We start from the raw sequence: 25,708 nt of genomic DNA, 5'->3' as shown, positions 1-25,708 counted from the left end.
GGTGAGATGTGAGCAGGCCTAACAGTAATACCCTCCTGACTACATTTAGTCAGGGATGTGTCAGAGAATAGTAAAAATTAAGGTTGGGTAGAAAAAGGACCCTGTTTTGGTGGGCACTGGAGCAAAAGAGTTTGGATTGAATATATTTTGCCACTTCTCACACTATTCTACCAGAGTACCCCTAAGACATAAAAGCATGAACTCATATTTGTAGACTATGAGGACATATTAAATCATAGCTTTCAGTTGCAAATGACAGAAACCCACTCAAATAAGCATGGGCAGAGTAGGGAGGAAATATATTGGCTCACATAATTGGGAAATCTAAGGGTACAGCTTGTTTTAGGTGTATCTAGAATCTCAAAGGCCGTTAGGGCTGGCATGCTCTTTCCCTTTCCTCCCCACTCCTGTCCAGGACAGACTGCAGCCCTATTCTCACACTCTATCAATTTAGCAACTCTGGCAGCAAATCTTTTCTGTTAATTGGGGCATGCTTTTGGGAACACCTATAAGGGGTAAGGAAAGCACGATTGAGCAGAGGGAAATGTTGAACTGTGATACAGATGCAGCAGAGACCTCAGCTGATCCCACAGGGAGCTCAGAAGCTGGGGTGGTTCTTCAGAGATATCCCAGATTGAAGCAAAGAGGCCTGACCTGTGTACTTCCACACAGACCGGTGACTGGATATAGGTTACTCCAGAGAGGATGTAACTTTCACAAAGCAGCGTCCGTTGGCCCAGGGCAGTTCCTGAGGAGGGTTAAGGAACGAGCCTTTAGCACACATCTCTAGCCACTAGTGGAAGAACACGCTTTTCTGAAACAGAGGGCAGCTTACCGCAGCTTTCATTATATTAATTCCAGGAAAATATGTCATGTTTATCTGTTGTTTTATTAATATTTTATTTTATTTTATTTGATGGACAGGGTTTCTCTCTGTTGCCCAGGCTGGAGTGCAGTGGTGTGATCTTAGCTCACTGTAGCCACAAGCTCCCAGACTGAAGTGATTCTCCCACCTCAGCCTCCTGAGTAGCTGGGACTACAGGCAAGCATCACCAAACCTGGCTAATTTTTTGGGGTTTTTTTTGAAGAGACCAAAAAAACCCCAAAAATTATCTTGTTGCGCAGGTTGTCTCCAACTCCTGGCCTCAAGAAATCCTCCTGCCTCAGCTTCCCCAAGTACTGGGATCATAGGCATGAATCACTGCACCTGGTCTGGAATTTTTTTTTTTTAAAGTATAGGTTTATAAAGATGAGTTTATTCATCATGATTTCAGCTTTTTTCATAATGTTATGATTTATGAGCTCCTGGGTAAACAGTATATTGCTTCTGTGGGATCAGCCTTTGGGTGACAAGGGAGAATATGGCAGAAATAACGGGTTTCCAAGTGATGTGTCAGCCCTGCCCCATGCTCCATCATGTCTAAGGAAAGGAGGGTTGTTAGAAGGCTGGTCCATTTATACTTACTCGATTTTCTCAGGCACTAAGGTTGCAAACCAGCTCATTTGATGCTGGTTGAATATTGTTGACCTGTTTAATACTATAAGTAATTCTTTTCTTCTGTGTGGTATTAGAAATGCACTTCTTTTTCTTTTTTATTTTATTTTACCTATCTATCCACCTATTGGCTGAGACACTTAATATAATGTGAGCCTGGGTTGAAGATTTATTTTCCTAAACTGCAGAGCATGTGTTTCTGTGTGGCAGCTAAGATGCCTCTCCCCAACTTCCCTAGGGGATCCTGAATTTAGAGGAGAAAATGGATTTTCTCTGAATATTACTCCCTCTGATTGAGCTTCCTTTTATTAAAGTTGACTTGATAAGGGCTATTAAATAGGTTTACGTGTTTAAGCATGCATAGTTGAAAGTATCTTAATCTAATTAGTGAAGAAATATTTACTGAGCACCTACTACTCTATGCAAGGCACTATTCTGGAGATATGTGAATCCCATCAGTAAACAAAATCCAAAAAAATATATTTTTTTCTTTCCTAAAGCTTACAATCCAGCAGGAATTGGTAGACAGTAAACATAAGAAATAAGTACATCCTATAGACCACTAAAAGGTAGGAAGAGCTATGGAAAAAGAAGTAGACTAGAGGAATTGCTAGTGGCTGGGGATGGGGCTTGGAATTTGGTCAAGATAGACCCCATTGAGAACATGACATTTGCACAAATGTGTAACAGATGTGAGGTGATTCAGTCTGGATATTTGAGACGTAAAGCATTCTAGGAAGAAGGTGGTAGCCAGTGTAAATACCATAAGGCTGGAGTAGGAAGAAATAGTAGATGAGGCAAGGTGTGGTGACTCAAACCTATAATCCCAGTACTTTGCTAAGGCAGGAGGATCGCAAGCCTAGGAGTTCGACACCAGCCCAGGCAATATAGTGAGACCCTATCTGTACAAAATACAAAAAATTGGCTAGGCATAGGAGTGCTCACCTGTAGTCCCAGCTACTTGGGGGGCTAAGCTGGTAGGATTACTGAAGCCCCAGGAAGTCGAGGCTGCAGTGAGCTGTAATTGCATCACTGCATTCCAGCCTGAACAACAGAGCAAGACCCTGTCGGAAGGAAGGAAGGGAGGGAGGGAGGGAGAGAGGGAAGGAGGGAGGTCGGGGGGAGGAAGGTGGTAGGGGTCGGGGGGAGGGAGATGGTGGGGGCGTGTGAGAGCGAGCATCCACGAACACAAGGTGGGAGGGAGGGGGAGGAAAGAAAGAAAGAAATTTAAAAGATAAATATTTCAAATTAAGTATTTATTATTCTCATATAAAACAAACTAGGTTTCATACAGTGCATTTAAACAGTCTTTTGATCAGCGTGGGGATTAGGGAAAATTTTTTTTTTAACTCAGTTTAAGTGCAGGCAGGCAAATAGCTCAACAAAAAGTAAATATATTAGGGTTGAGTTATTGTGAGTAGAAATGGTGAAATTCAGAATTAATATGTGATTATATTTTAGCAATCAAGATATTCTTAAAGTTACAAGTGTTGATGCAGTTTGAGGCATTTTTATCAATTAAAATTACTCATTAAATGACTTGATAAATATATATTGAACATCAGCAAGTGCTAGTGCTTGTGTGGCCTCTGAAGATGGGGTTCTGCCTCATGTAGTCTAGAGGGAAGGCACTAATACGTGTAAAATTACAATGTTAATAAGAGGTATAGAGGTATACTGATGCTATAAAATTTTTAAATAGGAGGATTTTGACTTATTCAGGGAGGAAGGGAAGGCTTCTCTGAAGAATTGGTGATTCTATTGAGTCTGATATTTGAAGAAAGAATGAAAGTAGACAATGAAAGAGACCCACCATGGGATGAGGAGAGGAGAGTGTCCAAGATGATATCACTTCAGATGCCCGGGCAGAATACGATGGTGTTTAGCGTAAGAGATTTGTAGTAGAGATGAAAAGAAGAGCACTTAAGTAATTAAAAAAAAAAAAACAGGGTTGGTGGGGTGGGAAGTAATATCATGCGATTTAATGATGGATATTTAAGATTAAATAGGGATGGTGGTGAGGGAGAAGGAATTGTCAATATAGCTTAGAAACTGAATTGATATTGTTGCTGAAGGTTCAACCACAGTAACAGTATTAAGGAAATAAGGAAAGGAAGTATGTTTCCTTTCACAAGGCCTGAGAAGAAATTATAAGCAATATCAGTAAAATGGATCCTCAGGGTTCTATTTTAATTGGCCCTAGAGTTTACAGAGCAATAGATTCTGTACTATCTCTTTCAGTGACACTTGGGTATATGTCTTATCTGAAGGTATGTGTTAGGAATTTTAATTTGAGAAGGTAACTTAATGAAATTTTTATGCCTGTTTTATTTTAACCATAGAATCTTAAGAAGATTCAAGAAATGGAAAAGAGTGGTGAATCTAGCACAGACCTGGAAGAGCTGAAAAATGCTGACTGGGTAAGAGCTGGATATGCTTTCTGATCTGTACTAAGAAATAGTATAATTTATTTATTTTTTTTTTTTGGAGACAGGGTCTTGTTCTGTTGCCCAGGCTGGAGTGCAATGGCAAGATTTTGGCTCATTGCAACCCCCTACCTCCTGGGTTCAAGCAATTCTCCTGCCTCAGCCTCCCAAGTAGCTGAAACTACAGGCATATGCCACCACACTTGGCTAATTTTTGTATTTTTGGTAGAGATGGGGTTTTACCATGTTGGCCAGGCTGGTCTCAAACTCCTGACTTCATGTGATCCTCCCACTTTGGCTTCCCAAAGTGCTGGGATTACAGGCATGAGCCACCGTGCCCAGCCTGTATAATGTCTTTTTAAATGCTAGTTATTGGCCAGGCATGGTGTCTCACACCTGTAATCCCAGCACTTGGGAAGGCCAAGGCAGGAAGATTGCTGGAGCTTAGGAAATCAAGACCAGCCTGGGCAACATAGTGAGACCCCATCACTACTAAAAATAATAATAAAAAAAAAAATTAGCCAGGCTGGTGGCATGTGCCTGTGGTCCCAGCTACTTGGGAAGCGGGGGTAGAAAGATCACTTAAGCCTGGGGATCACTTGAGCCCAGGAGGTTGAGGCTCCAGTGAACTATGATCACACCCCACTGCACTCCAGCTGGTCAACAGAGTGAGACCCTGTCTCCAAAAAATAAAAAATAAAATACTCTTTATTAAGGACTGTAGTATGAATTGATAAATAAATTTGAATGCTTAGTCTTACATTTGAGGAAATACCTATTTCCCATTTTAAAAAGCTTTCTGGTTTTGTTAAAACCACCCCCAATGTCTCTGAGAATTTTAGTGTTTTAAAATAGTAGTATTTCTAATTATGTTAATACCTTAACACAGCAGTCCCCAGCTTTTTTGGTATCAGAGACTGGTTTTGTGGAAGACAGTTTCAAAGATTGGGGGTGGAGGGGTGGTTTCAAGATGAAACTGTTCCACCTCAGATCATCAGGAATTGGATTCTCATAAGAAGTGTACAACCTGGATCCCCCACTTGTGCAGTTCACAATAGGATTTGTGCTCCTTTGAGAATCTAATGCCACTGCTGATCTTGCAGGAGACAGAGCTCAGGCGTGATGCTTTCTCATCCGCCACTCACTTGCTGTGTGGCCTGGTTTCTGACAGGCCACAGACCGGTACCAGTCAGTGGACTAGGGGTTGCAAGTCCCTGCCTTAACATATTATTGTGTAAAAATCAAAGCTTAAGGTATGTTTTCAGGATTAAGTGTGAAACCAGCAGCATTATACATTTATTTATCCAATGAACAGTTATCTGGGTTAGGACCCTGGGAATGCAGAATAAACAATATGAGGTCTCTCTCCTAATAAAACTCAGTCCAAAACAGAAGACAGTTTTGCAAAACAGATAATGTAGTTTATTCATGTGACACACTTCAAGTATCTATGGTTTTTCAGGCATAGTTCTAAATCCTAGTGACTCCAAAAATCCCTGCCCTCATATAAAACTTAAGAGTGGTAGGCATTACAGCCTTGGGGACAGAACAGTGAATGTCGTGAAGTGTTAGATTGTGGAAGTCCAAGGCCAGTTGTGGTGGCTCTCGCCTGTAATCCCAGCACTTTGGGAGGCTGAGGTTGGCAAATCACCTGAGGTCAGGAGTTCAAGACCAGCCTGGCCAACATGGCCAACTGTCTCTACTGAAAAATACAAGAATTAGCTGGGCATGGTGGTACACACCTGTAATCCTAGTTACTCAGGAGGCTGAGGCAAGAGAATAGCTTGAACCCGGGAGGCAGGAGAATAGCTTGAACCCAGGAGGCAGAGGTTGAGGTGAGCTGAGATTACACCACTACATCCAGCCTGGGCAACAAAGGGAGACTGTCTCAAAAAAAAAAAGAAGATTGTTGAAATCCAGGTATTGAGGGAAGGTGTATTTTAGGATTCTGACTTTCTAGGTTAAGAATGCTAGATGAATAATGCCATTATGATATGAATGGGTTGCTTTTGACCCTATTAGGTTGTTTTTTGTTTTTGCGACAGAGTCTCACTGTGTCGTCCAGACTGGAGTGCAGTGGTGTGATCTTGGCTCACTGCAACCTCCACCTCCCTCGGGTTCAAGTGATTCTCCTGCCTCAGCCTCCTTAGTAGCTGGGACTACAAGCATGTGCCACCATGCCCGGCTAATTTTTTGTATTTTTAGTAGAGACAGGGTTTCACTGTGTTAGCCAGGATGGTCTCAATCTCTTGACTTTGTGATCCCCCCGCCTCGGCCTCCCAAAGTGCTGAGATTACAGGCAGGAGCCACCTCGCCCAGCCCATATTAGGTTTTAATTGTTTGCACGTTCTTTTCTGTTTTATTGAGATATAGGTATACAATAAGCTATGCATATTTGAGAATTAGAATGTCTTTAGTAGCAGAATCTAGTTTCAGAATCTCCCTAGTGGGATAAGAGATAAATGATAATCTCCAGGAATGCATATGATAACAGTTGTCTGTTATTTTATATAATAAGTGTGACTTGCTTTAATTTCTGAAAAGTAATATGTAAGATTTTTTAACCAAACAATCATACACAAAAATCTGACTATATAACAAAATGTGGGCTGGGTGAGGCAGCTCATGCCTGTAATACTAGCACTTTGGGAGGCTGAGGTGGGTGGAGCACCTGACGTCAGGTGTTCAAAAAATTAGCCAGGAGTGGTGACCGGTGCCTGTAATCCACCTACTCAGGAGACTGAGGCAGGAGAATCGCTTGAACCTGGGAGGCAGAAATTGCAGTGAGCCAAGATGGCATCACTGCACTCCAGCCTGGGGCGAAAAGAGCAAGACTCTGTCTCAAAAACAAACAAAAAAAGGAACAAAGTATGTTTGAATCCTTTTTAAATTATAGCAAAAGCTTTTAATATGGGTAATTGTCCCCTAATTTAAAGCCTGAGGGTAGACTTGTAAAAGATGAGATGATATTTCAACTGCATCTTGAAGGAATGAATAAGAGAAGTGCAGAAATTGGGACAAAAGCATTATTTTCAAGAGAGAAATATAGATATTTTAGGGATGTTATTTTAGAGCATCTTCAGTGGCAGAATCTAAGAATCTTTTTAAATAGGAATATTTTAGGAAGCATCTAATGGTACATCTTAAGTACCTCAAATCCTTTTTGGAACAAGAGGATAGGAAATAAAAAAATACTTTTTATATTTTTTGGTAACTGCTTATTGTCCAAACCCAACATTTTTTTAAAATTATGAATTGTTATTGAGGATGCTTTTGAGAAATTTAGTCAGTTATTTTATATAGAAGGTTCTTATGAAATCTATCACTTGGCCAGGTGAGGTGGCTCACGCCTGTAATCCCAGCACTTTGCGAGGCCAAGGTGGGTGGATCACCGGAGGTCAGAAGTTCAAGACCAGCCTGGCCAACATGGTGAAACCCTGTCTCTACTAAAAATACAAAAATTGGCCGAGTGTGGTGAAAGGCGCCTATAATCCCAGTTTCTCAGGAGGCTGAGGCAGGAGAATCACTTAAACCCAGGTGCTGGAGGTTCGGCGAGCCGAGATCATGCCACTGCACCCCAGCCTGGGTAACAAAATGAGACTCTGTCTCAAAAAGAAAAAAAAGAAAAAATACATCGCTTGATTTTACGGTAAATCTATTTAAGTAACTATTGTGTTACTTGTTAATTTTAACAAGCTACAAGATTTTAGCTAAATATTGTGATGGAGTTCACTCAAGTAGAGACTTTGACACATTATAGGCAGGAGAACAAAAGCGTTAAAGTATAATAAGATAAATATAAATAGGTTTTTTGTTATTTTATGTTTTTTTTTTTTGAGACAGAGTCTCACTCTGTCACCCAGGCTGGAGTACAGTGGTGCAATCATAGCTCACTGTAGCCTCAAACTCCTGGCCTCAAGTGATTCTCCTACCTTGGCATCCCAAAGTGCCAAGATTATAGGCATGAAGCTACTGTGTCTGGCCTTTTTTTTCATATAAATGAATGTACTTTCATATAAATGTCATTTTATTCTCAGAACTCTTAAAGGTAGACCAGGCAACCTAATATTTGAAGATAAGTGTAATTGAATAATGTGTGCAATGATAGTAACAACTTTAAAAGTGTCTTTTTTTTAAGCATTTTCTTTCCTTTTTTTTTTTTTTCCTTTTTCATTTTCTTTTTCTTTTTTTTTTTTTCTTTTGTCGGAGACAGAGTCTCACTCTGTTTCCCAGGCTGGAGGGCAGTGGCATGATCTGGGCTCACTGTAACCTCCCAGGTTCAAGCAATTCTCCTGCCTCAGCCTCCTGAGTAGCTGCAATTACAGGTGCATGCCACCACGCCCAGCTAATTTTTGTATTTTTAGTAGGGATGGGGTTTTACCATATTGGTCCGGCTGGTCTTGAACTCCTGACCTCAGGTGATCCACCGCCACAGCCTCCCAAAGTGTTGGGATTACAGGCGTGAGCTACTGCGTCTGGCCTTTTTTTTTTTTTTTTTTTTTTTTGAGACAAAGTCTCACTCTGTCTCCCAGGCTGGAGTTCAGTGGCATGATCTGGGCTCACTGTAACCTCCGCCTCCCAGGTTCAGGCAATTCTCTTGCCTCAGCCTCCTGAGTAGCTGGGATTACAGGTGTGTGCCACCACGCCCAGCTAATTTTTGTATTTTTAATAGAGACGAGGTTTCACCATGTTGGTCAGGCTGGTCTCAAACTCCTGACCTTGTGATCCACCCGCCTCGGCCTCCCAATGATCTTCTTAACAAGTAATAAAGTACCTCTTCTTTTATTGATGAGGAAACTACAGCTCAGACAGGTGTAGCAACTTGCTCCATATCAAATTGCCAGCAGGTGGTTGTATCTCAGTCAGCTGTGGCCACAGTAATACTGTGTCACTAACCACTACAAAATCACAGTCACATCAAGCAAAAGCACTTACTTACTAGCTCATGGGTCTCCAGATTCCGTGTGGTAGCTCCACTCTACAGGTATCTTATCTTTCTTTATCCTGGGACCACAGGCTAACCCAGGCTTGACATTCTCATGACCATAATAGAAACACAAGGGACAAGCCCATTGTACATATCCTTTTGAAGACTTTTGTCTTACCACACCCACCACTGTTCCTATGGCCAAGCACATCATATAGCCAAACCGAAAGTAAGGGTGTGGGAAATACAATCCCCTTTAGTGAGCAGAGACACGTAACAGCGTAGACACAGGGAAGTGTGAAGAACCTGAGCCCTTAATGCAGCCTACCACAGTGGTGGAGCTTAGGTTTAAACGCATGTGCCTCAGCAGGTAGAGCCTATAGATTGTCTACTCGCTTTCTACCCATCTTTTAGTACCTAAAATCTTATTTTTAATATAGTTTTTGGTTGTTTACTCATTGTTTTGTAATTCAAGCTCTTCATTTATTCTGTATGACTAGCTATTTAGAAGAAACTAGTACATTTATTCATTGATGTCTCTCTATCCTTGATTTCTTTCAGGCACGATTCTGGGTACAGGTGATGAGGGATTTGAGGAATGGGGTAAAACTTAAGAAGGTCCAAGAGCGGCAGTACAACCCTTTGCCCATTGAATATCAGCTCACCCCTTATGAGATGCTAATGGATGACATTCGCTGCAAAAGATATACTTTGCGAAAAGTGATGGTAAGTAACAAAACTGTTAGACCAGGTGTGGTGGCTCACTCCTGTAATCCCAGCACTTTAGGAGGTCGAGGTGGGCGGGCCACCTGAGGTCAGGAGTTCCAGACCAGCCTGGCAGATCACCTGAGGTCAGGAGTTCCAGACCAGCCTGGCCAATATGGTGAAACTCCATCTCTACCAAAAAATATAAAAGTTAGTTGGGCGTGGTGGTGCACGCCTGTAGTTTCATCTACTTGGGAGGCTGAGGCAAGAGAATCACTTCAACCCAGGAGGTGGAGGTTGCAGTGATCCAAGATCAAGCCACTGCACTCCAGCCTGGGCAACAGAGTGAGATCCTGCCTCAAAAAACAAAAACAAAAAACTATTAATGGACTCAAATGGTTATTCATCTATAATTGCATTTATTGAAAATAGTTTTAATATTAAATTTTAAAAATTATTTCTTTTTATGCAAGTAATACTTGATCATTATAGAAAATTTGGAAAGTACATTAAGCTTAAAGAAGGAAAGTTATGAACATATAATTCCATAACCCAGAGAGAAATTTTGTTAACATGATGATTGATAACCTTTAGCCTTGTTTCTCTGCACTTTATTTGGACAAAATGAGTTAATATAGAATGCTTTGTTTTATTACCAGTTGTTTTGCTTAACATATTGTGGTTATTTTTCCATGTCATTATATATTCAACATTATCATTTATAAATGGCTACATCTTTTCTCGCTTATGGCTATTCCAGAGTTTATTAAACTAGTCATCTTGTATCCCATTATAAGCAGCAATTTTGTGTATCCTTGTATGTAAATCTTTTTAAATAGCCACCATGAAATCCTTACCTTTCTAGAAGTGGAATATCTAGTTCATTAGCAAATTCTTACAGCTCTGTCTTTAAACTATAACCTGATTCTGACCACTTCTCTCCCTTTCCACTTGAGATATCTTTTTTTTTGAGACAGGGTCTTGCTCTGTCACCCAGGCTAAAGTGCAGTGGCATGATTACAGCTTCACTGCAGCCTCAACTTCCCAGGTTCCAGTGATCCTCCCACCTCAGCCTCCCTAGTAGTTGGGACCACAGGCGTGCACCACCACGCCCAGCTAGTGTTTTTTGTATTTTTTTGTAGAAACAGAGTTTCACCATGTTGCCCAGGCTTCTCTCGAATCCCTGACTGAGCTCAAGTGATACACCTGCCTCTGCCTCCCAAAGTGCTGGGATTATAGCCGTAAGCACTTGGCCAAGATATCTTCTATTTCAAGCCACCATTCTCTCTCATCAGACTATGACAGTAACCTCTAAGTGGCCTTCCTGCTTTTACCCTTGCCCCCTTTCAATCTGTTTTTCCCCAAAACAGCCAAGTAGGCTTCTTAAGTAAAAGATATGATCATGTCATTGCTCTACTCAGAATCTTCCACTGGCTCTTCATCATGCTCAGAAGAAACTCTATGTCCTTACCATGGCTGGCACAGCCCACACTGCTGGATCCAGGTTACCTCTCAGACCTCATCTCCTGCTGTGTTTCCCTGCCGGGTTCTCCTCGTTAACCACCCTGATCTATGCCAGTGTCTCAGCAGTGCCTGGTGTGCTCCTGCAACAGACCCTTTGCCTTGGATATTCCTTCTCTCAGGAACTGTCCTTTCCCACATAGCCATATAATTTGTCTCTTTACTTTTAAGGCCTGTGCTCAAGTTTCCCCTCATTAGAAAAGTCTTCTCTCTCTGCTCTCATGTTTCACTAGCTGACATTGCCATGTATTTCCAGATTTACTGTCTGTCTCCCTTACAAAGACAAGAACTTAGTTATTCTCACTGTTTATCCCCTTTAACAAGAACATGTGCCTGACATGCAACCAAATATTGAATACAGTGCTCAATAAATAGTTACGGGATGGATTAATGAATTCCATCCACATTTTTGAGGACGTTTAATCAAAGTTATTTTATATTGTAAGGTTCTTATGAAACATGTAACACTTGTTTGTTTTTTGTTTTTGAGACAGTCTTACTGTTTTTACCCAGGCTGGAGTGCAGTGATGCAATCTCAGCTCACTGCAACCTCCGCCTCCCAGATTCAAGTGATTCTCATGCCTCAGCCCCCCAAGTAGCTGGATTACAGGAACGTACCACCACATTTGGCTAATTTTTGTATTTTTAGTAGAGATGGGGCTTCGCCATGTTGCCCAGCTGGTCTTGAACTCCTAATCTCAGGTGATCTGCCCACCTTAGCCCCCCAAAGTGCTGGGATTATGGGCGTGAACCACTGTGCCCAGCCATATCACTTGGTTTTATAGTAAATTGGTTTAAGTGGCTATTTGAGCTGCTTGTTAATTTTAATAAGCTATAACATTTCAACTAATGTATGATATTATTATATATAACATAGTATATACAACATTATAGCATAAATTTATATTTATTTATAATAAATACAATTATTTTGTATTATATTTATATGATATATAATATATATTAATTATAAATATATAAATATATAACATTTGTATATGTTATATATAACATTATACTATAATGTTAACTAATTTCACTTTTCATCAAATCTGATTTACTTTACAGATGAGGAAACTGAAATTTAGAGATGCTCAGTAGTAACATCCCAGGTTCAGACAGCTGGTTACAAGGCAGAGCTGAGGGTCAGCCTCATTCTGTCTGGCCCCAGCAAAGCCTATGCTGTGTGCTACGTACATATTACCCAGTCGCCCTCAGAAATACTGTGATGATGATTATTTACAACAATAGTTTTGCCCATTGCTTCACACCTTTGCACAAACTGGGTATCCTTTGGGGCTGACCAATTTGACTAAAAGAAAATATTGTTTCATTTTTAAAATCTACATTTCTTTCATGCATTTAAACATTTTAAAACCTTTGCTAGCTGTTTGTATTTCTTAATTTCATTTTAATTGAATAAATATGTGTTAAGCACTTTTCATGTAGTAGACCTTACTCTGACTCTGGAAGAACATATTACAGTCTCTGTTCTCTCAAAGCTTCCAGTATTTTGAGAGCCACTGATAACCTGTAGGAGAGGAGCTAAGTAGGGGGTAAAAAAACACACAAAACATTGTATTCGAAGACCAAGAAACAATGGGATCTGACACATGAGAACAACAGAACAACTTGCCATCATTAGAGGATAGAACAGAATGCAGGAGACTGGAGAGGTGAGACAAAAAGACAGCTCAGGACGGAAGCTGTGCAGCCTCAGTGCTGAAGGATGAGTAGGAGAATCTGGCAAAACAAAGACGAGCAAGGCATAGCCAGAGAGAAGGCTGGAAAGTCGGGAAGTGGAGGTGCAGCTGCAAAGAGCAGGCAGTGTTTCCGAGAAGTCAAATGAGCACTGTGAAATGGTTAACAGATTTAGCAACATGGAAATTATTTGATTCTTTATTAAAGTAAAAGAGAAACTCAGATTTTAGGGTGACAGGTAAGGCGATGGTGATAGTGAGTAAACAGTATGAGTTTCTTTAAAGAAGCATTTAAAAGAAGATGAAAGATTGCATCTGGAGGAACACACAGGGTATTTCCTTGGATGTGTGTGCTGTGGCTTGTGTACTCAACCCCCTGTTAATAATTTCCAGTTTTCATTGTTTTAATCTGTATTATGATGAACATTCAAATGCAAACATCTTATCCAATTATCGCCATGGTTTAAATTTTTATTGGTAAGATGAATAGATCAAATATAATGCACATTTTCTTTTTTAATAATGTACATTTTAAATTTTAGTACTTAATATTTTGCAAAATTTCTCTCCAGAAGGGTTGTACCAATTTATATTTTTACTAGTTTCGCAGGACCATTCCTATTGCCAATACTGGGTTATCTTTCTCAAATGTATACCTATTAGAACTTTGTCCTCTCTAATTGGGTGAGCACTTAATGTTAATCTCAGGTGATTTTCCTCCTTATCCAGAAGGAATTATTCAAAAATTCATATCAGTGTTAAAATAAGTCCTAATAGATCATTAACATTTGTTTTATCATTAATGTATTTTACCTGTCATCTTTGACATTGCTAAGTCTTTTTTTTTGTTTTTTTGTTTTTCTTAGTTTTTAGCAGAGAGTTTTACACTGCAGGAATCTTTCTCTTTTTATCAGAGAAAATAATTGTGCTAAATAGTAGTCATACTAAGAATTAAGATAGATTTCTTTCGAAGTTGCCAATTTAACAGTTCTAGGAATCTGTGTGTTATAAGCACTCTAAGTGAGGCTTAGGGAAGTAATAGTGAGTGATAGACAGAATGACAAAGAACTGTGCATCCAAAATGGAAAATGTTTACAAACAGAGATAATTATGTTTTTCCTGTGGTAAATAAAAGACATTTATTGATTGATTGAGACAGAGTCTTGCTCTGTTGCCTGGGCTGGAGTACAGTGACACAATCACAGCTCACCACAGGCTTGACCACCCCAGCTCAAGCAATTCACCCACCTCAGCTTCCTGAGTAGCTGAGACTACAAGTGCACATCACCACACATGGTAATTTCTTTTAATTTTTTGTAGAGATAGGGTCTTGCTATGTTGCCCAGGCTGGTCTTGAACTCCTAGGCTCAAGCAGTCCTCTTGCCTCAGCCTTCCAAAGTGCTAGGATTATAGGCATGAGCCACCACACCTAGCCTAAAAGGCTTTTAAAATAACTCTGATTTTTTTTCTTGCAATTTTCTTTTTTATTATATATATTTTTAATTAAGATAAAATTCACATAACATAAAATTACCCATTTTAAAGTGTACAATTCAGTACCCTTTTGTATATTGCCAAGGTTATGGTTATACAATATGCTAAATCATGTTGAGGTACTTTACCACTTCTTTTGTTTTGAGGTGGAGTTTTGCTCTTGTTGCCTGGACTGGAGTGCAGTGGTATGATCTTGGCTCACCACAACGTCTGCCTCCTAGGTTCAAGTGATTCTCCTGCCTCAACCTCCCAAGCAGCTGGGATTACAGGCATGTGTCACCATGCCCAGCTAATTTTGTATTTTTATTAGAGACGGGGTTTCTCCACGTTGGTCAGGCTGGTCTTGAACTCCTGACCTCAGGTGATCCTCCCTCTTCGGCCTTCCAAAGTGCTAGGATTACAGGTGTGAGCCACCGTGCCTGGTGAGGTGCTTTACTCCTTCTTATGGCTGTACAGATATATCATAATTTGTTTATTCATGACCCAAATGGACATTTGGGATTTTTCCAATTGAGTTCTTTCCTTTTCACTAACATGAGTAGTGCTGCAGTGAATAGTAATGTACAAGGTTTTGTTTGAATACCTGTTTTCAGTTATTTGGGGTATATACCTGGGAGTGGAGTGGCTGGATAATATAATAATTCTATGTTTGGCTTATTGAGAAACTGCCAAACTGTGTCCCACAGCAATTAAACCAATTAATATTCCCACCAGCAGTGTATGAGGACCCCAGTTTCTCCTATCCTTGCCAACACTTGCTGTTGTCCATTTTGGTTTTAATTATAGCTACCCTAGCAGTGTAACATGATATCTCATAGTGGTTTTGATTTACGTTTCCCTGATGACTCACAATGTCATACATGTTTCATGTGCTTGTGGACCATTTGTATATATTTGAAGAAATGTCTGTTCAGATTTTGTATTTTTTAAAATTTTAATTTAGATTTGGGGGTGCATGTGCCTGTTTGTTACATTGCATGCTGGTGGAGATTGGGTTTCTAGTGTACCCATCACCTAAATAGTGAACATTGTACCTGATAGGTAATTTTTCAACCCTGACCCCTACTCTCAACCTCCCCACTTTTGGAGTGCTCCAATGTTCACTGTTTCTGTCTTTGCGTCCATGTGTACCCATTATTAGCTTTCACTTATAAGTAAGAACATGTGGTATTTGGTTTTCTGTTTCTGAGTTAGTTCACTTAGGATAATGGCCTTCAGCTCTATCCATGTTGCTGCAAAGGACATGATTTCATTCTTTTTTTTATGGCTGTGTTGTACTCATTTTTTAGTTGGGTTGTTTGTGTTTTTGCTGTTATCTTGTAACAGTTCTTTATATATTCTGGATAGTGGACCACGGGCAGATACATAATTTGCAAGCATTTTCTCCCATTCTGCAGACTGTCTTTTCATTCCCTTCTTAGTTTCCTTTGATGCACAAAAGGTTTTAATTTTGCTGAAATACAGTTTATGTATTTTTGCCTTCTGTTGCTTGTGATTTTGGTGTCATATCTAAGAATTCATTAACAAATCCAGTTCATGAAGATCTTCCTTTATGTTCTCATCTGAGACATTTATAAATAGTTTTAACTCTTATATTTAGGTCTTTGATCTCTTTTTTTTAGTTGATTTATGTATATGGTGTGAGGTAAGGGTAAAACATTATTCTCTGTCAGAATCCCAATGGCATTTTTTTTTTTTTTGGCAGAAATAGAAAAATCGATTCTAAAATTCTTATGGAATCTCAAGAAATCCCAAATAATCAAAACAATCTTGAAAAAGAAAAAGTTGGTGGACTCACACATCCCCATTTTACAACTTACAACAAAGCTATAGTAGTTAAAACAGTGTAGGATAGAAAAACAGAATTCAGAGTACAAAAACAAACCCATACACCTATGTTTAATCAATTTATGGCAAGGGTATCAACACCATTAAATAGAGAAATAATAGGTCTCCTCATCAAATGATATTAGAACAACTTGTTATCAACATGCAAAGAAGGACGTTTGCCCCTTATCTCACACCTTTTGAAATTTCATTAGGGGTCCAATATCAATCACTAAACTATAAGTTGGATTTGTAGATTATTAGTTGTGGTCTTATGTCATCATTAATGGTTCTGCTTTATTTAAGATAAAAATAAAAGGCCAGGCACAGTGACTCATGCCTGCAATCCAACACTTTGGGAGAGGCCAAGGCAGGAAGATTGCTTGAGCCCAGGAGTTTGAGAGCATCCTGGACAACTTAGTGAGAACTCATCTCCATAAAAATAAATGAAAGGGCAGAGTGCAGCCACTCACACCTATAATCCCAATACTTTGGGAGGCCAAGTGCTGGGATCATTTAAGCCTTAATGTTCAAGGCCTGCCTAGGCAACATAGACCCCCATCTCTACAAAAAATTAAAAACTAGCTGGGGTAGTCCCAGCTACTCAGGAGGCTGAGGTGGAAGGATCACTTCAGCCAGGAAGGTCTAGACTGCAGTGAGCTGTGGTCATGCCACTGCTCTCTAACCTGGGCAATAGAACAAGAGCGTGTCTAAAAAAAGAAAATTATTTCAAAAACAAAACTGAGTACAGGGTAGATGTTTTTAATTTTTCAAAGGGAATCATTTTATGTATTAGAAATATTTTGTTGGGGTGGGCATGGTGGCTCATGCCTAAAATCCCAGCACTTTGGGAGGCCGAGGTGGGTGGATCACCTGAGGTCAGGAGTTCAAGATCAGCCTGGCCAACGTGGTGAAACCCCTGTCTCTGCTAAAAATACAAAAAAGTTTTTTGTTTGTTTATCGCATTGTTGCTCAAAAATAATACCAAGTTTCTATAACTGATCTTATTTACTTAAGCATCTACTATTTGTGTTCATCCAGGAATCATTTCTCATTTCACTTCAGAGAGCTTGTTTACTTACAGGAAAATAATTTCACTGACCAAGCAGCAGAATGGTTTTCACACAGCCACTTCTCCTTATTACGGGTTTAGCATCACAAACCTGAACATCTGAAGTGCTCCAACAAACTTTTTGAGTGCCATTGTGATACTCAAAAGACATTCTCATTGGAGCATTTCAGATTTTTGGATAAGTATAATGTAAATATTTAAAAATCTGAAACATTCTGGTCCCAAGCATTCTACCCATACTGACTTAGGTCCATACTGGCCTGCTGCCTCCCTCAGGAGCATTGTCCCACATCGGTAGTTGGGACCTAGGATACAGCTTCTGACTACTGAGGAGACTACAGTTAATGTGCTTGTTTTGGGAATGGAACATAGAGCCTTGGCTTCGGTTAATCCATTCTCATTCCTGCTCTTAGGATACAAAGAAAGCATGTGAAAATTAGCCAGAAAGATACATATTCTATTCAGGAGTAGACTAATGAGTAATAGAAAAGTCTGATTAAATTGTTTTATACAATAAGGTTTTTTTTAAATCTACATAATATGAAATCCAAAAGTAGTGGGTGGTACCACGGTAGGCCACTGGTTCTGCTTCTTGGTCACCCTGGTCCGTAAACCAGCAGTCATATGTCTGTCTTGGCTCAAGCAGCGGCAGTTATTTCCGAAGTTTGCTCTGGGCCATCCTGCCCTCATTCAGGGCAGGGGGAGAGGGAGGAGAGTGGATGTTGAGTGGGCCCCAGCAGGTTTGCCACACACTCTGAACTCAATATGGTGGCCATGTCTGGGGAAGGGGCTGGGCCTGGGAGTGGCCATTGAGGTTCTATTTTGTTCAAACAAGACTGGGAAACAAATAAGACAAACTGGTCATAACTGTAGCTTCTAAGTAGTCAGGTGGGAATTTAAGTTGTTACTTCTTGCGGTTTTCTGGATTTTAAAAAAATATTTCAGAAAAAAAATTTTTTAACACATTACTTTAAAAAGAGAGGACGCTAGAGTAGAATCAGAGACAGATTGGTCCTCCACAATAGCTCTTCTACTTAAAAGTTCTGTGGATATAAGCAGATACCTCTGCTCTGCATTTGAGTTTTATTTACAAAATGTGAATTGTGGCTCTGTTTTTTTTTTTTTTCTATTACCTAGGTGTTTTGTTTTGAGATGGAGTCTCACACTCTGTTGCCCAGCCTGGAGTGCAGTGGTGCCATCTCAGCTCACTGCAACCTCCGCTTCCCAGGTTCAAGCAATTCTCCTGCCTCAACTTCCTAAGTAGCTGGGATTATAGGCACCTGCCACCACACCTGGCTAATTTTTGTATTTTTAGTAGAGACAGGGTTTCACCATGCTGGCCAGGCTGGTCTCGAACTCCCAACCTCAGGTGATCTGCCCACCTGGGCCTCCCAAAGTGCTGAGATTACAGGTGTGAGCCACTGCGCCCAGGCTACCTAGGTTTTTTAAAAGGAGGAAAATAAGAGGTGAAAAGTTTTTTAAGTTATAAAATACTTAATAAGCTTAAGTATTATTTATTCCATTTACATTCATAATTTTAGAAACTTTTTGTTGAAATTTCCCAGAGTAATAGGATTAAAGTAAACTTGGATTTTCTTTAGTTTCATGGTTTTTTCTCTGAGTCACTCAGCTATTTTCTCCTCACTTTATTGATTTGAAATATATCTTTGGTAATTACACTTCACTAATTTTGTGGCATATTTGAGATGACAGCTATACCCAGGAAATTCATGATAATCTTACATAGTCACATGAATCTTCTACTTTTTGTCTCCTTTTAGGTGAATGGTGATATTCCCCCTCGGTTAAAAAAGAGTGCTCATGAAATCATCCTCGACTTCATCAGATCCAGACCTCCTTTAAATCCAGTATGTAATTTGACATAGTCCTCTAGATTGGAGATATCATAATGAATTATTGTATTCTAGGGCATCATCTCTAGAACTCCATTTTTCTAGGTGGTTTTTACTCTGAGCTTTTTACTCTATAAAGATGAAGCCCAGTTGTAAATTATATTCTTTTTATTTTTGAGACAGAATCTCACTGTGTTACCCAGGCTGGAGTGACCCCTGGGACTCAAGTGATCTTCCCACCTCAGCCTCCCAAGTAGCTGGGACCACAGATGTGTACCACCATGCCCAGGCTAACTTTTTAAATTTTTGTAGAGACGGGGTTTCACCATGTTGCCCATGCTGTTCTCAAACTCCTGGCCTCAAGCAGTCCTCCCACCTCGGCCTCCTGAAGTGTTGGGATTACAGACATGAGCCACCACAGCTGGACTTGTAAATTATATTCTTAAGTCACTGAAAAATCTTAAAATTATTTAATACAAGGCTGTCTTAGGATATTTTTACTCAAAACAACCTGGGTCATGGTGCAAAATCTGGCCACATAACTCCTGGATATCAGCTAAACATATTACCAGATAGTCCCAGAGTGGATTGCCCTTGCAGTTTACTAAGGATGCAGCTACCCCTCCATGATTAAATTGTCATATTGACATATTTTATAATAAATCCACCCTGCTGAATATCCACTTCTATGTTAATTATCATGTTCCTCTGTTAACAGAGTTCTTTATAGCAGCCATAGACTCAGAATATTCTAATCTTCTTGAACATTAGTTTGTGTTTCTTCTGTTCTTTGTTTCTTCTTTTTTACCTGGCTCAATAGCCAGTGCTTACAATAGTCTCTCAGATCAATATACCTAAAGTAACTAGAAAGCATTTCTCAGTTTATATACAACTAAAGCATAATTAATGATCACATTTATAAATCTTTTTTAAAGAAGACAAGAGGGCCACCTAGGAAATGATTTTACGACAGGAGGTCATGGTAGAATAGAAGGAACATGGACCATGTGAACCTGGACTTGCATACTGGCTCCATAATTTAGTAGCCATATGTCTATAAGGGAGTTAATCAGCCTCCTGGAGCCTTTATTTCCTCAATTATAGAATGAAGATAATAATAATCTAAGAAGATTATGGTGAGTTACTAAAAAATGTTACTAAATGTTACTAAAAAAGTTACTAAAATGGTAAAGTGGGGTGTTCACACCTGTAATCCCAGCACTTTGGGAGGCCAAGATGGGAAGACTGCTTGAGCCCAGGAATTCAAAACCAGCCTGGGCAACATAGAGACCCTGTCTCTACAAAGAAATGAAAGGAAAAAAGAAAATTAGCAGGGTGCAGTGGCACACACCTGTTGTCCCAGCTACTCAGGAGGCTGAGGTGGAAGGATCACTTGAGCCTAGCAGGTCAAGACCACAGTAAGCCATGATCGTGCCACTGCACTCCAGCCTGAATGACAGAGCAAAACCCTGTCTCAAAAACAAGAAAAACACAAACACACACAAAAAACAGTAATAGTGATAGTAATATTGCAGTAGTAATACTGCAATTGATTGCCTATCACACTAGCATATAGAGAACATAATTATAACTGCTTAAAATTTGTTGAGCAAGCCAGGCACAGTGGCATGCGCCTAGAATCCCAAACACTTGAGAGACTCTGGCAGAAGGACCCCTTGAGCTTAGAAGTTCAGAGGTGTAGGCCAGGCACAGTGGCTCATGCCTGTAATCCCAGCACTTTGGGAGGCCGAGGAGGGTGGATCACTTGAGGTCTGGAATTTGAGACCAGCTTGACCAATATGGTGAAACCCCGTCTGTGCTAAAAATACAAAAATTATCCAGATATGGTGGCATGTGCCTGCAATCCCAGCTACTCAGGAGGCTGAGGCATGAGAATCGTTTGAACCCAGGAGGCAGCAGTTGCAGTGAGCTGAAATTGCGCCACTGCACTCCAGCCTGGGCAACAGAGCGAGACCCCTTCTATAAGCAATAAAAGAAAATTTGAGCATGTATAACCAAATCACTCTGACATCCAGTAATCTCCCTACTGCTTTAGGAATCTTAATATTTAATGACTTGAAAATACTCTTTTATTAAGCAGTGTTTCAATCAATGAAATGTAATTTATAATACTATACTATATGACTGGACTTCAGTAAAAATTACTTAATTACTCAAGTCTCTAGCCATTTTGCTTATTTTCAAGGCCTCAGCCAGAAAACTGAAACCAACCCCACCACGGCCACGGAGCCTCCATGAAAGAATATTAGAAGAAATTAAAGCAGAAAGAAAGCTACGGCCTGTCTCACCAGAGGAGATTAGACGTAGCAGATTAGGTGAGTTCACTGCATCCTGTACTCAGTCTAGAGTCATCCCCTGGGAAAGGATCTTTATACACCCAGCCCCATGAAAGTAAAGATGGTCCATGGAGTTCTCATTCCTTGTTCATTTCTCTGTATCCCACTTGTTCTCACTCTCACTTTCTCACATATATACCCCCTTACAGTTACTTGAAATTTATAGGATGGGAAATCCTTCCCCCATCTAATATTGAACTATATGAGAACATCATGCCATAATTGAAAGAGCTCTGCCAGTCTCTAGGCTGATGTTTTAGGAAAGTCTTTACCTCTCTGAGCATCATTTTCTTCATTGGCAGAAGGGGGATTAAAATTCCTCTTAACCTACATTATGACTTTTATGTAAGAATTAAATAGTATTATGATAAAAATACTTTATAAATTGTATATACAAAGATAATGTATTATATTTTAGAAATATAGATAATATATAGTTTTACCTTATGTTTCTTTATTATGGGTTTAAAAATATGGTATTATGTCATGAAAGCATGTTATTACCTGATATCACTTATTTTTAAACTTCCTTTATAGTTATTCTTTTTTGTGTGTGTGTATACTATAAGCACATATTGATTTTGATATATAGAAAGGCCATATTATAAGATGTTGGTCAACATTTTTGTTTATATGACTGTCTTTCAGTTTGTAATACTAAAAATGCCCAAAGAATCCAGAGAAAATTATAAAAACAGTCTATAGTGATGCCTTAACAGGAAAAGATCTGGTTCTGTGACACACACTCTGCTAGTTTTCTCCTCTGATCTCTTTTTCTGCGTCTTTCAGACTCTTGGACTTTCAAGTTTCTATCCTAGGTTCTGTTCTCCCTGAGCAACCATACCTTCTTCAATGATTTTTGTTTCTGGCTACCTTCTAGCTCATAGTCTACAGGACAGATCTCTAAAAATTCAGACCCATACATCCAGCTGTCTGCTAGATAGAGCCTTCTCATATCCTTCAAGCAAAATAAACCCAACATGCCCACAAGTGAACTTACCCTGTCTCTCCCCCAACCATCTCATTTTGTTTTCCCAATGTAGAAACTTTAACATAATCTTTGACTCTTACCTAATGGCCAACCCCTGTTGATTTTACTTCTTCTGGATCTTTTTAATCTTTCACTCCTCTCAGCCTAGCAGCCACTATGCCAGCCAAGGCTGTCATCTGTCACAGCAGCCCTGACTGTCCGTCTGCTTCCAGTCTCGAACTCTTCCACCACTCCATATTGATTTTCCTTTTTTAATCCTGGTCCTTCTGTTGTGTTACCTTCGTGATGACAGGGCCTATGTGTATCTTGTTCGTTGTTGTGTCCCTAGTACAGCTCTGGGTTGTACAGAGTACTCTCATGTGTTGAGAAAATTAAATGTACTTTCAGAGTAGATCACTTGAGCCTAGAAGATTGAGGCTATAGTGAACTGTAATTGCACCACTGCACTCTAGCCTGGGTGACAGAGCAAAATTCCATAGAAAGAAAGAGAGAGAAAGAAAGAGAGAGAGAGAGAGAGAAAGAGAGGAAGGAAGGAGATCAGCTGACTATATATGTGTGGGTTCATTTCTGGACTCTTCGTTCTGTTCCACTGTTGTTTGCCTGTACCATGATGTTTTGATTATTGTAACTTTATATAATATAAGATCAGAAAGTGTATAAGATCAGAAAATGTGATGTCTCCAGCTTTGTTGCTCTTTCTCAGGATTGATTGGCTATTCCTTGTCTTTTGTGGTTCCATAGGAATTTTAGGATTATCTTTTCTATTTCTGTAAAAAATACCATTAGGATTTTCATGGGGATTCTGTTGAATCTGTATGTAGCTTTGGGTAGTATTCACATGTTAACAGTAAGTCTTTCAATTCATGAACATTATTCTTCCATTTATTTCTGTCTTGTAGTTTTTATATATAAATCTTTTACCTCCTTAATTAAATTTACTCCTAGATATTTTATTCATTTTGGTGCTGTTGTCAATGGGATTGTTTTTCTCATCTTTTTTCAGGTAGTTTGTTGTTAGTGTATTGAAAATTTTTTATGGAGTTTTCTATCAATAAGATCATGTCATCTGCAGACGGGGACACTTTTATTACATTCTTTCCAATTGGATGCCTTTTATTTCTTTTTTTGCTTAATTGCTCTAGCTAGAACTCCCAGTACTATGTTGAATATAGAAGTGGTCATCCTTTCCTTGTTCCTGATCTTAGAGGAAAAGCTTTCAGTTTTTCTCTGTTGAGTATGATGTTAACTGTCAGCTTTCCATATGTGGCCTTTATTATGTTGAGGTAATTTTCTTCCTTTCCTAGTTTGTTGAGTGTTATTATTATGAAAAGGTGTTGAATTTTGTCACATGCTTTCTCTGCATTTGAGATGATCATGTGATTTTTATTCTTCATTCTGTTACTGTGGTATATCATGTTAATTAACTTTCATATGTTAAGCTGTCTTTGCATCCCAGGGATAAATACCACTTAGTCATGATGTATGATCATTTTGTTGTGCTGATGGATTCAGTTTGCTAGTATTTGTTGTGAATTTTGAATCTGTATTCATTAAGGATTTTAGCCTGTAGTTTTGGGGTTTTGGGCCTTATAAAACAAAATTAGAAGTGTTCTCTCATCTTCATTGTTTTGAAAGAGCTTGGGAGGGATTGGCATTAATTCTTCTTTCAATATTTGGTAGAATTCACCCGTGAATCCGTCTGGTCCTGGGCGTTTCTTTGTTAGGGAGCTTTTTATTAGTGATTCAATCTCTCATAGCAAGCCTTTGTCACATACATACTCTTCAGTTTCACTGTTTTCTTTTCTTTTTGTTTTTATTTTTAGAAGAACGATTTATTAGAGTGAGAGAGACAGAGAGAGAACAGCTCCCAAGCTACTGTGGGAGGGGAACCCAGAGCGGGAAATCCCTCTTTTTTGTCTTTTTCTTTTCTTTTGAGACAGAGTCTAACTCTGTAGCCTAGGCTGGAGTGCAGTGGTGTGATCTTGGCTCACTGGAACCTCCACCTCCTGGGTCCTGGTTCAAGCAATTCTCCTGCCTCAGCCTCCTGAGTAGCTGGGATTACAGGCACATGCCACCATACCCAGCTAATTTTTAGTAGAGATGAGGTTTCACCATGTTGGCCAGACTGGTCTCGAACTCCTGACCTTGTGTTCCACCCACCTCAGCCTCCCAAAGTGCTGGGATTACAGACATGAGCTACCGCACCCAGCCCAGTTTCACTTTTTAGAATTACGTTTAGTTGCTAACTAATGGAAACTCTACTTTAGAATAATTAAATATCATTTTTATGTTAAGTATGTCTTTAACCTTGACAGTTGGTATTTCACAATAACCAGAATTGAGCTGTTATAGAAAGTGATTGTTCTGTAAGAGTCTTACTTCCAGAATTCTGAGTTCAAAGTGCTATTAAACCCCAATTGGAAAGAGGGATTTTGGTCATTTTTTTCTACAGAACTGTGTTAGTTCTTACTATACAGTTTTGATTTGGGGAGTTCAGTTATGATAATGTTGGCAAAATTAACTTGAAGAATATTTCCCCTAAATATTTTTTATCACTTTTCCCCTACGTATAATTGTAAGTAGGAGCTCACTGCAGCAATGGCAAAAATGTCCGAATGTTTAAAGAAGAAAATGTTACCCACAATTACAGCAGTCAGAGGCATCCACTGTGTATCTACTTGTGCATTACAAAATGAGGATGAAAACTGTGTATATACAGTATTATTTTCTCTGCATCTAATGTTGTATGTGGCATGACCATCTTCCTATGTCATTAAATGTGACACCAAATACGATTTACGAGGATGTGATCGCCTAACAGATGGCTAAATTGGGTTTTATTTACCTATTTTCCTGATTCACAAGTTTTTTCCATTTTTTCCTAGTAAGTCTGAAATTTTGTACATCGGTCTGTGTTCATGTCTCTGATTATTTTCTTTCTTCTAAATATCTTAATTGACATGATCCTCAATTTTTATCCTCTTTTTGGTATAGAGATTGGAAAACACATAAATGTCATCTCCCAAAAAATAATTGCATCCCCTTCTTACACAGTAGTCAGCCTTATTTCGAAAGATATATTCATGTGCTAGAGAAGAAAAGAGCAGAATAAGAAGATATTAGAGAAGATAGAAGAGTGCTTTGAGAATATGTAATTTTTATTTGCTATACATAATTATGAAAGTCTATAGTAGGTAATATAGGAGTTTAGAAGTACAGTTTTTTGAATGGTGAGTGGAAGATATTTTTTTTCTTTACTTTAAAAAAAGTTTTTTCCAAGATAAGTTTAAGGAAGATTATTCTTATCAACACAAAATCCCTAACCAATTTTCTATGAGAT

General features: G+C 39.3%; 1 protein-coding gene across 4 annotated transcripts in view; it reads left to right on the top strand.

Annotated features, from left to right (window-relative positions):
* Positions 1-25,708, top strand: part of SPIRE1 (spire type actin nucleation factor 1) — a 224,313-nt gene that overhangs the window by 152,026 nt on the left and 46,579 nt on the right. For all 4 annotated transcript variants that reach the window (XM_064379430.1, XM_064379429.1, XM_064379432.1 and 1 more), the window contains 4 exons: positions 3,838-3,915; positions 9,410-9,574; positions 18,949-19,035; positions 21,227-21,356. In XM_064379430.1, coding sequence (XP_064235500.1) covers positions 3,838-3,915; positions 9,410-9,574; positions 18,949-19,035; positions 21,227-21,356 — 460 coding nt within the window. The remainder of the gene's footprint in view (positions 1-3,837; positions 3,916-9,409; positions 9,575-18,948; positions 19,036-21,226; positions 21,357-25,708) is intronic.

Source organism: Aotus nancymaae, unplaced genomic scaffold (genome assembly GCF_030222135.1).
Source record: "Aotus nancymaae isolate 86718 unplaced genomic scaffold, 86718_ANA_hifiasm-v0.15.2.pri h1tg000020l, whole genome shotgun sequence".
Classification (NCBI taxonomy): Eukaryota; Metazoa; Chordata; class Mammalia; order Primates; family Aotidae; genus Aotus; species Aotus nancymaae.
This window is presented reverse-complemented; position numbering and strand designations above follow the sequence as displayed.